Below are 14,361 nucleotides of genomic sequence, written 5' to 3'. Positions count from 1 at the left end.
AAGTTACATTTACTTTTAGGTACAGACAAAGCTTTATTAAAGACTTGCTTTTCTCCAATTTTAAAAGGTTTCTGCAATCACATCAATATGTTGCATTGAGACACCAAATTTGCATATATATGCATTGATCACAAAAGAAAATATAGTGGAATGACAAGGTTTTACTTACATTCACAATTCAGTATTTACCTACAATAATACTCAACTTCATAAGTTCGCTTTGGTAAACAAGTACATCTTAAAATATTAATGAAGATAAAACCATTACCCAAATCTCCATGACCTTTGTAAGGAAGGGGAGCATACATAGTTCTGTCTGGAGCACTGAAGTGCCCATTACCTCGGTCTCAGAATTATGGTGCATTATTCGGTTTTGGTTTAGATAAAGGCTCAGACTAATCTTTTAATACAACACTGGCTGAGGTCAGGCAATTGGGTTTGTAATGCCGCAGAGATCTCACTTCCCAATGTTTTTAATAATAGACTTTGAATTGGCTCAGACAGTTAAAAAAAAAAAAAAATGCAATTTACTATACTGTGTTAATATTCTCAAAAAACATTTTTATTTAAATTTTATTGTTTAAAAATTCTTAAAACTCAGTTTGCTTTAGAAGTGTTCAAAACTGGGGTTCCCCATCTCTACCACCTTCCGCTGACATCTTGCTTTCTAAAGCCAATTTAGATCAAGGACAAAAAAAAATATATATTTCTTTAAATGGGAGGGTTAATAGCCCCCTAAAAGTTGAAGAGCCAGACAAAAATAGCTGCAGAAAATTCACAAGACTAGAGCTGAATAGTTGCAAGTATTATTCTGTCCTGGGTTAAGCAAGACCAGAAAATCGGTGAGAAATCAGTCGAGTGCAGCAATGAGAATTATGGTTTCCGGGAATTCGCAGCAGCAAGCCAAGTACATATTGCAAAACAAATTTGTATAAAAGTAAAAAGGGAGGGGAGAACAGAAAGACAAGAATATCCACATGCACAATCATGTTTAAGACTCTACAAGAGTTTACACATACCATATTTCAACTTAAATCCTTCTAGACTAGATCTTGTGAATGCATCTCTCTCAATGAAGCTGTTGGAGTGACTAAAACCTCTAGTTGACAAAATGAAAACTGCATTTGTGGAAAGCAGGTGCACTCCTGCAATCAGATTTTGACATGGTGTTCACATGAGTGGTACCCATGTTTTACAATACAGATCTACAAGAAGGCTGTCATGGTATTTGGATCGCTGTCGGTGCAAGGTCTAACTAAAGTTCTTCAATGCATACATTTCATGCAACCCCACATTTTGAAGCATGTTACAGTGAAACCACTTGTTCCAAATCTATCGCATTGGCTAACTCTATAGATAACATGCTGCCGATCTAACTTATCGTAGCTCAAAGCACAAAAACAAAAAGCCACAATCACGTGATCTAATGCAGGAGGGTGCATGCCCATGTGAGCTAGATTTAATGATAATGCCAGGAAAAATAAACAGTTTAATAACGTAATGTAATGCAATCCTAATACTTGTGCATTGTGACCGATCAACAAGCAGTTACATTTGACTACCTCTGTTGCAAATGAAATTAAGCCACTAACTTGACACAATGTATATGCCCACTTCATTATGGTTTTGAACGCCTTGGATGCAGACTCTGCATGATGGTGTGGGCATTGGTGTAGCACAAGATTAGTTGACACTCCAGGTTGCGTTTTTTGCGGAAGGGCATAGACCACCGAGGTGACGGGCGATTCAAATTGTACAGCTGCTCAAGTCTGTAGTGATGGAACTTGTGTGGGAAGAACTGAGGAAAATGGTTTGCCTACATGGGAGGAGAGGTATTCTTCAAATGAAACCCTTCCCCGCCCCACCATGATGGCCCTATCAACAGGTAAATCAGTTTCCCTCATTCCTTTCCCCTCTGCGGATTGATACAAACCTCTTGAAGCAGTCAGCCTCAAATCACCCATCATCGATCCATACCCCTCCCAGAAAACGCCACCCGCATAGGTCAAAGACATCGTTTCACGCGGCACTATGCGTTCACGCTAACGAAACCACCAGCTGATCAGAGGTAGCCCCACCATTTGTGTGCCTGGATGTCGTCTCGTCCTGTGTCCAGGTGTCTGTTGCAGCACTCCTCCCAGCGGCGGACCTTCCCTTCTTCCACCATGACGAACTTCCACTCTAGCTCGCAGTCGGACGGGAGCGGGATCGAGTTGCACCAGAAACCGTCCTTGTCTTGGTTCAGCGCTACATAGCTCTCCCAGCTGCCCAACTCCTTGTGATTGCCCGTCACCGCCAGCTGCTGAGAGGGGGAGTGAGTGATGTAGTGCACCTTGAAGCTCACCCCTACGCTCTGCGGCATGGGCTGCACAGCGGCCACCTTCTTGCCCACGGGATCGGATTCCAGTATACCAGCGGCTTTGGCCTCTTCCATTAAACCTTCAACCGGTGTGGAGTCCTCCGGCTCGCCTTCTGGGTCCTCTAGGTCAACCTCCTGCAATCTGTCCGAGCTGCCAAGGTTTAACTTGATTGCTGACCAGTTCTCATTGAGCCACTCGTTATCATTCATAGTGGCCTCCATGATGCTGATCTCAGTCTTCTCCCACTTGGCGTCCACATCAACATCCGCTTCCCCAGGCTTTTTCTCAGCCCCCACTGTCTCGATCTTTGCAGCAGACAGATCGCCACCATTGCTCAGATATTCAGGATGGTCAGGCACAGAGCTAGGATGGTGTTCTTCAGCAGCAAGCCGGTCCACTTTATCTGGTGATGAAGAATAAGGACCAGCCCCGTGGTCGCTCTCAGGGACTGAGGACATGTCCTGCAGTAATTCCTGTTCTCTGGGTTCTGCACTGCAATCATCCTGGGTTTCAGATACCTGGCACCCATTTTCCTTTGGTTTATCTAAAGGAAACAGACAGGCATGGTTAGATAAGAATAGCTGAGCTTCATCAGGATTGTTTTATCTACCATCACTGGCTTAATCTTAAGAACATACGTATACACCTTAGATCAACAGTAATTAAGAGTTTTCATGCACTCACTCAGTTGCAGGGAACCGCATTGCCTAAGATTATTAAATGCTTTAGAAGATTAACTGTTGCTTTTTCCATTTGAATGCTACCAGGAAAAAACAATTTTGAGGTATCCAACAGCACACGAGAAACGCAACATGTAACGTGATCATTTACAAATATAACTTTCAAAATGTTAAACCATGCAAATGTCACTTTATTTGCAAATTAAAATACTAGGGTCATTTACTTTAGAGTATATTCACAAAAACACCAGACACGCATGAATACGACTATGCTGCAACGCATTTAGGATTATTTTTAAAGCATACAAGTTGTGAATGAAGTAATTTGTCGTTTATGTTGCAAGATAATGCATCGTGCATTACGAGACCAGGCTTCCCCTATCCTATAAAACTCAATGCTGCAATCTAACCACCGCCTTGCATTTTAATACTGTTTATTGGATGTAGTATTTTCTTTATACATAAATAAAAACAATTCAAATTTTTTAATGCTTATGATTAAAATCTTTAAAATATCAATCCTTAAAATCACTTAAAAAATTTTAAAATCTTTGTGATTTTTAACAAACAATAAAACAATTAACTTGAAAATAAACGTGCCCAAAACAACAAAACAAATGTGATAAAAGCAAAAACTGCTCACCAACATAAAAGTCAAATACATTGAAAATAACTGAAAATGCATTGGACAAAATAAAGAAACAATTAAAAGGTAAAAATAAAAAACAAACAAAAAAAGTCCAATGCATTTAAAATTAAATCCAAAACGGTCAATGTATTTGACAAAAGAATATAACAAAACTATACCAAAAACCCTAAACAATGTGGTTTAAAAACAACTAAATCGCCTTGCATTTTAACTACGTACACAGCAGGAGAAAAAGTTCATGACCTTAACATGGCTATAGCGCCCCACTATAGACGTTAACCCATAGGAGTGCCTAGTCGTCACACCTGAGAGGAGTCATTATTCATCAATGGGCCGTTTTATAGACATGTATTAGTTGAAAATGCGGTATTCTCCCTTCAATAAGCTTCTAGCTGAAACCCCTCGTCAGTTTGATCTTTTACACTGTAGAAAGGAGGGGTGCAATGGCTCTCCATCGCTATAATGATGCGTTTCAAAAAATTAGAATTGTGCGTTGATTGCCCATGAGCACCGCATGCATTCATTTAAAGATGCGATACTGCCGCTATCAAATCTACCTCTCAACCCGTTTCACTGAAAATAAACACGCATGCAATGCATGATGAGAAGCAGACGCCCCACGGACCTGGGATTAGTCCACTAGGTCATACCTGTTGCCCCTGCGTCGCCTGCGGCTCTCGGCCTCTGCTTCACCTCGTCCTGCACAGAAACCCCATTCTCGTCCCCTGGCGATTTTGGAGACGCCAGACTTCTATATATGAAGAAAAAAGCCCATAGTGAGAGCATTACAATAATCCCCAAAGCCAGGGATGGTCCGTATCCTCCAATCATGACACAAAAAAGAACTAATCTCGGGTCGGGCTAAAGCTGCTGGTGCGCTTTTCTTGCGGATGATTATGTGCAGCCCGAGTTTCTCCTGCCGTCGCGCACGTCGCCAGCCCGCCCCGCTGCGGCACAGATGAAACGCTGTCCGCAATCAGGTGCGCTGTCCGCCCATTGGCTGCTCGTCGGGGCGGCGGAGTTCTGCGCAGATCTGCACAAGTCCATCGATCCCATAGGCGGAGCAGCGCAGACCCGCACAGAACTGAGCACACCTGCGCTGCACAAAACAAATAACACAGAAATGACAAGACATTATTTATGGATACATTATGAGTCTTGACTAATACCCGTGCATAGTATTATTTTTTTACAGCTCATTTGTGTTCAGTATAGCCTAGTTAATCCCAACTAATACATTCAGTCATCCGGGTTGCCTTGTGCTTGTGTTTAAATATAACTTCTGCACAAGCTGCCAAAGATCTGGTGCTGCTGGCCACGCTGTTAGCTTATGATTTATTTTTTCTTATATATTTATAGCTTGGCCAAATTATGGGAAAATCACAGTAAACATGTAAGCAGTATATTTACAATTTGCCATGGCACCCCCTCGTAATAATCACAATACAAAGAGAGAAACTAAATACATCTAAACTCAGTGTACAATATTAATATTTGCAACCATCACTGCAATATGTATAATAAATATGTAGATAATGGAAATATTACAGTTCACCAACAAATACAAACATTAGTTACTTGTCTCATGTCAAGAAAAAGGTTGACATCCCAGGTTGATGTTTCTCTCACAAAAACCAAAACAAGTGATTTTCCAATTTTTCTAAATTCACTATATATTTATTTTAGATATGAGTAGCTTTTAACTATTGGACTGTTTTGCATTCTTCAGTCTGTTGCCAAGCACCTGGAGTACATTGTTTCACAAAGCAGGCAGTGGTGGATGTGTGAACCAGTGGTTAGAGTGGATTGTGTTAAAAAAGGATCTTCACAGTCAGTAATGTTTATCTTGGAGTGTTTGTGGATGCCAAATGCCAAGACTTCAACCTCCTCACAAAACGCTAAATAGAAACTTGAACCTAGTTGTGGTTTATTGTAATGGGAAAGGCCACTTTGTACTACTTAAAAATATGGTAGGGTAGAAGTCTGTCATTTGATTATTGTGTATGTCCAAATGTGATTTAGGTTAGGTCAAAGTATCATGTGCAAAAGGCTATCAGGTAATCTCACAAAAAAACAACATTTGGTATCTTTCCAAGTAGGGCAAGTGAACATCATGGGAATTGGACACTTCAAATGGACTTATTTTAATCACAAAACTTGTTTGTAGATTTGTGCTACCAATTTGAGCCCCCATGTCAGTTTCAGAGGTGATTCATGTTGTTTCACACAAAAGTGCTGAATTTCCTCCTGAAGCAGTTCATGCAAACTCTCCTGAAGTTTCTCACTATACACAGACACTGACACTGGGGTATTGGCTCTGACAGCTTAATAACAGCCCTGCTGGGAGGCTCTTCACAGCTTTGTCACTCCCAAGACAATCAAATGCAGTCATTGCACAGCTCCCACTCCTGCTTTCTGCCGAGTGCTGTTGCATTTGCCTGCATAATAATAAACTGTTTCCAGCTGTAGGGAAAATATCCAAAGTGCAATGGACTGCCTGGGTGGGTAACATTTAAACCCTAAAAGATGCAAAAAGTAAAATAACAACAAATGGTGGAAAACACTATAAAGAGGTAGATCAATACATGATTCATCAATCAGCTGATCAATTAATTCATCAACTATCAACAAATAAGCCAGTGGAAGCTTTATTTATGTATTTCCCATTGAAGGGAATGATCCTGTTGATAAGTAGCTGTGATTTATGTAGCATTGTGATCCCGTGCATTGCCCTGGGGGTCCCGCTATTCTAACGCAGTGGGAATCCTTTTATTAAATAAGACCTGGGAGCCAGAGTCCTGCGGCAGGGTTACTGAGACAGCCCCCCATAGGAGAATCCCATTGCAATGAACCAGGGGAGGGGAGGTGCTGTAAACATAAACAGGAACAGAGGGGGGGCTTGCCTTTGATCCTCATCTGAATGGCCCACTGATGCACGAGAGCTGGTTGCCCTCTGCCTTGAACCGTTCTTCTGTATGAATGAAAACATTATCATTGACTTTCAATGGGTGTGCACTCTTGCATATTGATACTACTACTAATAATGGGGGGGGGGGGGGGGGTCGGGGGTGCAAAAACAAAACTGACATCTATAGAGTATTGAACTCTACAGAATGGACTATCGGCAGTAGTTTCATAGAGTCATGACTAAATAAGAGTTCGGACACTTACCACACAAACGGAGCTAAAAATAAAATGGTTCTAATCGACGCGTATGCAGAAGGTTTCCATCTCAAGTGTAATAACTGGTCAAAATCTAAAAAGGCCATTTTATTTTCAAAATATGACAATGGAGACAAGCTGAGGAATGCAATGTATTTTACATGTACACATGACAAATCACATCAATGCTGACCACTGCCAGGAAACAACCGTTCCATCTTATGGTGAGTCAGAACTAAACCCATCAGGACCATTGTTTGATGACAGTTTATTATTCTTCTGGGTCTGGTCTTTCTCATCTTCTTGTGCAAAGAGCTTCTGGAAAAACTGAAAATTGAGAGAGGGGAAAAGTCACCTAGGTTGTGGTGTCACACAGACCAATAAATATCATTTTTCTTTATGATACATATTTATAAATGTGATATCAGATCAAATATAAAATATAATTGCTGGCTAAAAACAACTTTATGTGATCAATGGGGTGCAGCAACCAGAATGTCTGGATTTTGTTCAAATTTGAATCAAATATTATTTCAAATACTTCCTCAATCTTATTTTTTGAATATTTTCCATACACTGTTCAGTAATGCTAACATATAGAAGGAAATAAAACAGGTATACTGTTGGCTATTCACAGATTTAACTTAGATTTACCCTGAATGCTTGCCCAGTCAAATATTGCAGGCACTATCAAATACTTGCACTGACTTATAGTGCTTATTTATATAACCCCCCACACTGCTTTTCAATAGAACTAATTCCCAATCCTACCAAGCTGTGAGAAAAACTATTGTCAGTGCGACTCTATTTACCTTTTGTGATGTTCATTTACAGGACATAGATTAAGAAAATAATGTGAAGAAATTATATCATTATAATATTTAAAGTACATGACAGTATACAATTTTATTTGATTAGAGCATACAATGTGATGACTTTTTTGCTTTCTATTTCTATTTCGAAGTGCCTATTTCTGGGTTATACAAACTTAAAAAAAAAAAGGATTGATGTTATTTATTTAATAACAGTACAGTTCCCAAGTGTTTTAATGCTACAATTGACTACAATTATTAAAAACATAAATGAAGTAGGCACAAATGATGGCAGCATAGTCTATTATAGGCCCTACATGAGCAGTAAAGCTTGACTGTTTGTTTGGAGTAGCCTGGCTCCAGGGGGGAGTCCATTGAGGGAAAAGTCTCTGCCTTTACCTTTGGCTCTCGCAGTCCTTTGTTGTGAATGAACTGCTTGAAGGCCTGTGTCCCATGCAAATGCTTCAATTCCTCATCCTTCATAAATCACAAAGACACAGACATCACTGCTTTTGTTTGGAAAGGTATGCCTCTTAACCAGGTCCCAGACGGATGGCACCATGGATACACTGCACTGGATTTACTCTAAATGAGCCGTCCTCAATGATCAGGTATTGGGGGCAACTTTCAAATTGTGTAATTATTGCCACCGTACTACCACACCATAGGGAAAGTTTCCACTATATACATTTAATAGTATAGGAAGTTGTCATGCTGAAATAAGCCATACTAGATAACTCTGAAGAGGTGTTGGGCACACACTTGTCCATAAATATCTCTTCAACACATCATTCCTTAATTCACACTGATATTGTTACAAACCAAATCTGTCCAAATCCAATTGTAACCTCATGGAGGATTTTACATATCCGTGTGCTCCAATAGCACATTTCCATGTCTGAAAAGATCGATGTAGCAAAATCCCAGTTGAAAGGTCTGACTCCAATAAGGCTGTCTAAGAAGGGAGTGATTATCTCAACAGTTTAGTTAACAAATTGGGAATGACTCTGGGAATAATTAAATTAAGCCTGCTGTGTACAGGATTAAGACAAAGTTAGAATTAGAGAAGACAGAGAGGTTAAGGACTACATACCTTAGCAAGTTAGTAGTGGTCACATTACAGTTCATGTGCATTGCATGTTGTATTCAGCAATAAAAAAAGGTTGTATCATAATGAAGAAGCTGAATTCATACCAACTATGGCATTTGGGTACCTTTACAAAAACTACTGCACTATAATACGGCAGTTAAAGGCAAAGAAGATATATAGACCCTGCAAACTGTTCTACTACCCTGTATGGCTGCTGAATCACTTTGTTGTCATTCTGCTCCTTGCATTTATCGCTTCACAATTCATGTATTGATATTCAGAGTTTCTCTTTATATCCCAAACACCACACTTGTGTGATTTACCTACTTTATTTTCAAAAGGGGCAAATTAAGAAGGGAGTTGCAAAGGAAGATCACAATCAAATCAGTTAAAAAAATAAAATTAAAAGGGTTTTAAATAAAATGTATAATGTATGCACTTTCAGCACCTTTATACTTAAATTAAGTGACTGTCTTACATTAATCAGGCTGTAGAAATAACTTTGAGACCAATTTATTAAGCCCCTTTTTGAAAATCACCCTTAAAGTGTCATGTTGTAAATATAGTATATTGAATATCTTATATTCCACTTTTGTAAACCTTGCTTCTCACCATGACTAAAGAGGACCACCAAATAAATAAATAAATAAATATCATGAATACGTATATACATCCCATGGTTTGCTACGTTTTTCATTCTCAGAACATTTTCAAAATCGGAGCAGAATTGGACAAGGGATTATCTTTTTTTTTTCGCCATTTTCCTTGGACCTTGTACTCTTGGTTGCTATGCCAAGCACAAAACAAACAAAACAAAAAAGGTGAGGTGTCAGCTGTAGTGTAACACTCTGGAGTGGATCTAGAGGCATCAAACAAAGCACTCTCAGAGGAGTTGTTTTATATTGATCTCAACACACTGAAGGAAAGAAACTCTTTAAATCACTGCAAAGAAAAATGTCTAGGGCATATCTCCGGCTTTAATATCTCTATCTATATCTATCTATCTATATATATATATTATATATATATCTATATCTATATATATATATATATATTTATATATATATACATGCCTATATATCATTCTGTTCATAAGACCTTCACCTTGTCACTTGGCTGACTCATCGAGAACTGTTTTTCTTCTGAGATTATGTTGGGATCTTCCAGTGGTTCATTTGCATTTCTTTTCTTCCACATTTTAGGATGTAGATACCAAGCTCCATATTGAATCTTCCCAGCTGGACTATAAGATGACTTCTAATAAATAAATAACACAATAAATAAATACAAAAATAAATATAATGATATATAATAAAAGACAATTAAATAAGTCAGTTACATTCAAGAAAATGTATTAAGAGTCATTCAAATCATAGTTTACACTAACACAGTTTAACTGTCAGATATTCTGGCTGAACTGATTTGATTATTTTCGTGTTACATTTTTTTAAATCTGCAGCCCCAAATTGTTGTCTCTCCCCCTATCAGACAGCATTACAGCATTCCTTATTGGTAGTGACATTTATAAATATCTCTTTTCATGTTATACACAACCACCATTGATCTTCAATAGTTTCAAGTCAGCTCACTCTACTTGTAAACAGCAGAAACAATTAGGCTACAGTACAAAGGCTTGCCTGAGAATGACTTATCAGGTGAGTAGGCCTAAACTTAGGCCCAGGCCAAATCAAAACTTTGACCTAGCCGTGAATCACAAAACAAACTTGTACCCCATCATGTTTTCATTATAAGTAGTAGAAAGTGGCTTCTGACAATAAATTAAATCTCTATAGGGTTCAGGTTGGAGTTTTGCTATTTGCATGTAGGTCAAAGTTTGAATTTGGTATAGCAAAGCTGGAATTTATGATGAATATTACAATTCACAATTGTTTTTAAATAAAAGCAAACGACGAAGGGATCAGATTTAATCTTATATGACTTACAATGCCACACATCGATTTTAATTAGTCTCATGAATCCTAACAAAGCAACTGAGTGTTTTTATAAAAGAATGAAAAGTGCATTGCCATTTTACTGCATATGAAATATACCAAATAATGTAGCTCTCTCACACCTTCATGGGCCATTTAGCTGTGAAATTAGTATCAGACTGAATGTGTTATAAATGTTGGCCGTGACTTGATACCATTTTATAGGCCTAGAATAAGGCCAGCAACCAGACAACACACTTGACAATGAAACTGAAATGCTGTTAAATTGAGGATTCTGGATTTGGAGTTTAAATGGTAGTGAAAAATAGATGCAGTCTGCTGCAGGTTTAAACACTTTTGCCATCTCTTCATCAAACTATACTATACTATAGCATGTCTGCATCCAAAAGAAGACTCACCAATCCCAGGCTGTAATCAAGGGAAGTTTGGTGTTAAAAAATCATATTTTTAAAAGGAGAAACACATTCTTATCACATTAAAAGATTAACACACACTTTACAATATATCCATTGTTTTAATCCTTATTACTCATTAAAATAAAATTACTGCCACCTAGAGGATACAATCAGATGCATTTCTGTATGTTTACTGAGTGGAAGATGACAACATCAGACTGACAGATTAGGCTGGTGTTGTTCCCTTCATTCTACTTTTTATTTTGTCCCAGTTTTAATTCTGAGAATTGTCTTATGCTTTGCAGACAGGTTCCAACGATCCTGTTTTAGGGGTCTTCAAGTCCCTATCCTTATACTGGAAGAATGTTGATGATTTGACATCCCAAAAACTTTGGTACCCAACCTTAATATGTTCTTAAGAATTAGTTATTGATTACATGGATAGAAACTTCTTTGTTTCTTTATTAATTTAACTTAACAAGGAAATCCATCCACTGCTTTAATATATACAGTCAAAGAGTAATGGTCACGGTTTCTTGTGTTGGCTAACCCAACACTTCTGATTGTTTTTGCTGCCAAGAAAGGCCCCCTTTGACACTTTAACACTTTATCCATCACAGTCGTCCACAGGGGATATGTTCTCACATGTTCCTACCTGTTTTTTACCGTGGGCCTTTGATCGTGATGATGAAGCTGCAGTCTCAGTGTTCAGGTCTTCTGCTGTCATTCTGAGCTCTGCTGGTACATTATTGAGCTCCACCACATGGATTGGGACAGTCAGAGGGGGCTTACACTCATAGCCACTGCTGAAGAGACTCAGCAGAGTGGACTGATCCAGGTTATTGCTCTCCCCACCCTGTAAGTGTCAAAGACATATAGAAGCCGCCACCCATTTTCAACAAAGACGAAGATGTGCTTTCTGATAGGAAAAAGGGCTGTAAATGACAGTGCTACGATGCAATTTGTTTCAGAAATTAAAGAAACATCCCCCATGTCTAGTCCACCACATACAGCATGTGTACAGATTCACATACCTTTTTTTAATATTAGGAGTGTCTGACAGACACTGACCAGCAGTGAGAATTTCTGTATTTAGTGTGCTAAGCATGCAATAGATACACAGGCCCAAAATTGGGGCCATACAGAACTAGCATGCTTTTGAAAAGCCACAGTTTGAGAATATGATAGCGTGGCCGAGGTGTACTGAAAACAATTCTTACCAGGGACGCAACCCAGTCACAGAACTCCTTTGTCACGTGTTTAAGGTGCTCGTCATGGGACGGGGAGGGGAGTCGTTTCATTTTCACATTATTTTCATCTTCCACAGAGTCGTCTTTCGTCTGAATCCATTTGTAAGGATTTTTCAGTTTGGAGTCCTCAGTCCTGATGCAAGAAACACAAGAAGTGGGCCGCTGTTTTTTGCATATGGTTAAAGGCCTCCTTGAAGTGTTCTGTAACATCATCCCTGTGTAACCTTAATAAAGCCTCTAAAATCTACAAATTAATCCAGAGTTGCAACACAAACACCATCCTCAGCTCATTCTATCCTAAAACACAACTCTTTCATTTAGTACTTGCATTGCACTGGCAGATCGTCTTGTGCTCAGATTGCCTTTTGATGCTGATGGAGTCGGGTTGCATTTTTCCCATTGGTTGGTACAGTCATCAGAGTCATCAGGGTCCAATGCACAAGATCCTACCTCGCTACTCAAATGCATTTCAGGGTCCAGAAGATCCACTACCTGCTCAAACAGCTAGGGGAAAACAATAGTAATAGTAATCTATGTTTTTCGAATAAGGTCCTTCTGAGCCACAGTGCTTCCTGTTTTAGCTTTTTAGCTGTTAGTTATTTAATGAATGTTATTATTCATAATTAAAAATAAAAAAGCTAACCTATAGTGAGCTACACTAATTGAAATTTAGATGCCGCGACTGTCCAGGCCCAGGGACTTACCTCTGGAGGCATGCTGTCCTCTAAGTGGGGATAGAGGGCGAGTGGGTGCTGGGTCAGGCCATACTCGATCTGGGCGATGTGTTCCCTGCGCATCTGCTGCAGTGGGGTGAGCTTGGAGAAACACACCTGTGTCTTAGTGAACTTCTTCCTGGGCATCTGCTTACTGGAACCGAAGGAGTGCTGGTCCCCAAGAACAACAGGACGGGGGCCCTTCGGAGCATGAATGAAGTTCTCATCTCCCACAGGAGGAGGGTACCCGTCTCGGAAATCATCCAGCCCTGAATTTAGAAAGCGCCATTGATGACCATCCAGGGCCCCAGAGAGCTGTTGTTTGTTCTTAGTTTCTTTTAGGTATTTCGTCCGGAGCCTCTCCTTGTACCTACAACACATAATCAAACCAACCATCAGTCAAGCATCAAATCAAGTATTACCCAGGACACAAAAATACAATGATCTTTTCTTATTGTAGTGTATTATTATTATTATTATTATTATTCAGGAACTGTAAAAAGGTTAGCAGAGTATTTACAACAAACTATACAGTATAAAGTAACATCATAGTAAATACAAACGTGTCAATTAAAGATCAGGACATTTAGTATACTTCTGTCTGTAAAAACAGTTAATTATAACTTACTGAAGTTTTTACAGCAGTGCTTAAGAGTGTAGTAATTGAAACATGAGCAATAGGCACTTGAATAAACTTTGTACATGTTTGGCTTGCACTAGAATTAGATTATAACAATAATGAGGCCGATGGTGAAAAAGGAAGGAAGTATTTATTTTGTTATGACAGTATTACATCGAGAAAACGGAACTGCATTACCATATGACTAGCTCATAAAAACAGAAGTGTGTAAGACTGAACTGTCTGCTAGTAATGGCACAAATACGGTGAAACGTATCATGAAGAGTACACGTTCAAAATGTAACTTACCATGGGTGCTTGCTTTCTGATTGTTCCGGGGAACATAACTTGTTAGTCCCACTCATGTAAAAGTTGTTTCGGTCGCAGACTTAGGAAAATCAATCAATATTAAAATGTAAGCAGTATTTTGTTTTATAACACAGTTATGGCCGTTTATAGAATTACATCATTTCCTATCAGAAGACATTGCAGACTTGTTAGATTATGATAAAGACAATATCGTGTTTATGGCGCACATGCAGCCTGTGGCTTTTTGAGTGCAGGGCACTGTACACAGCACTGTTGCTAAGAGACGAAGGAGTTCCCGGATGTAAGGCCTCTTCTTCCCCCTTGGGATTTGTAGTCCTTATTTGGGAAAACTGTGTTGTATGTTGTAAAT

General features: G+C 39.1%; 2 protein-coding genes across 2 annotated transcripts; both read right to left on the bottom strand.

Annotated features, from left to right (window-relative positions):
- Positions 1 to 8: 8 nt before the first annotated feature.
- stbd1 (starch binding domain 1) lies at positions 9 to 4,646 on the bottom strand. The gene is made up of 2 exons (XM_066710914.1): positions 4,340 to 4,646; positions 9 to 2,904 (listed from the first exon to the last, which is right to left on the bottom strand). Exons 1-2 carry the CDS (start codon positions 4,518 to 4,520, stop codon positions 2,063 to 2,065), a joined length of 1,023 nt encoding a protein of 340 aa, XP_066567011.1. The 5' UTR covers positions 4,521 to 4,646; the 3' UTR covers positions 9 to 2,062.
- A 2,292-nt stretch (positions 4,647 to 6,938) lies between these two features.
- fam47e (family with sequence similarity 47 member E) lies at positions 6,939 to 14,253 on the bottom strand. Its single transcript, XM_066710911.1, has 8 exons — positions 13,992 to 14,253; positions 13,055 to 13,433; positions 12,679 to 12,854; positions 12,321 to 12,483; positions 11,756 to 11,956; positions 9,858 to 10,010; positions 8,063 to 8,140; positions 6,939 to 7,178 (listed from the first exon to the last, which is right to left on the bottom strand). The coding sequence occupies exons 1-8, from the start codon at positions 14,045 to 14,047 to the stop codon at positions 7,071 to 7,073; spliced, it is 1,314 nt and encodes a 437-aa protein (XP_066567008.1). The 5' UTR covers positions 14,048 to 14,253; the 3' UTR covers positions 6,939 to 7,070.
- Positions 14,254 to 14,361: the final 108 nt, after the last annotated feature.

The sequence above is a fragment of the Amia ocellicauda genome, chromosome 8 (assembly GCF_036373705.1).
Source record: "Amia ocellicauda isolate fAmiCal2 chromosome 8, fAmiCal2.hap1, whole genome shotgun sequence".
In the NCBI taxonomy this organism is placed as follows: domain Eukaryota; kingdom Metazoa; phylum Chordata; class Actinopteri; order Amiiformes; family Amiidae; genus Amia; species Amia ocellicauda.
Note: the sequence above shows the minus strand (reverse complement) of the source record. Positions and strands in the feature narration are given on the sequence as shown.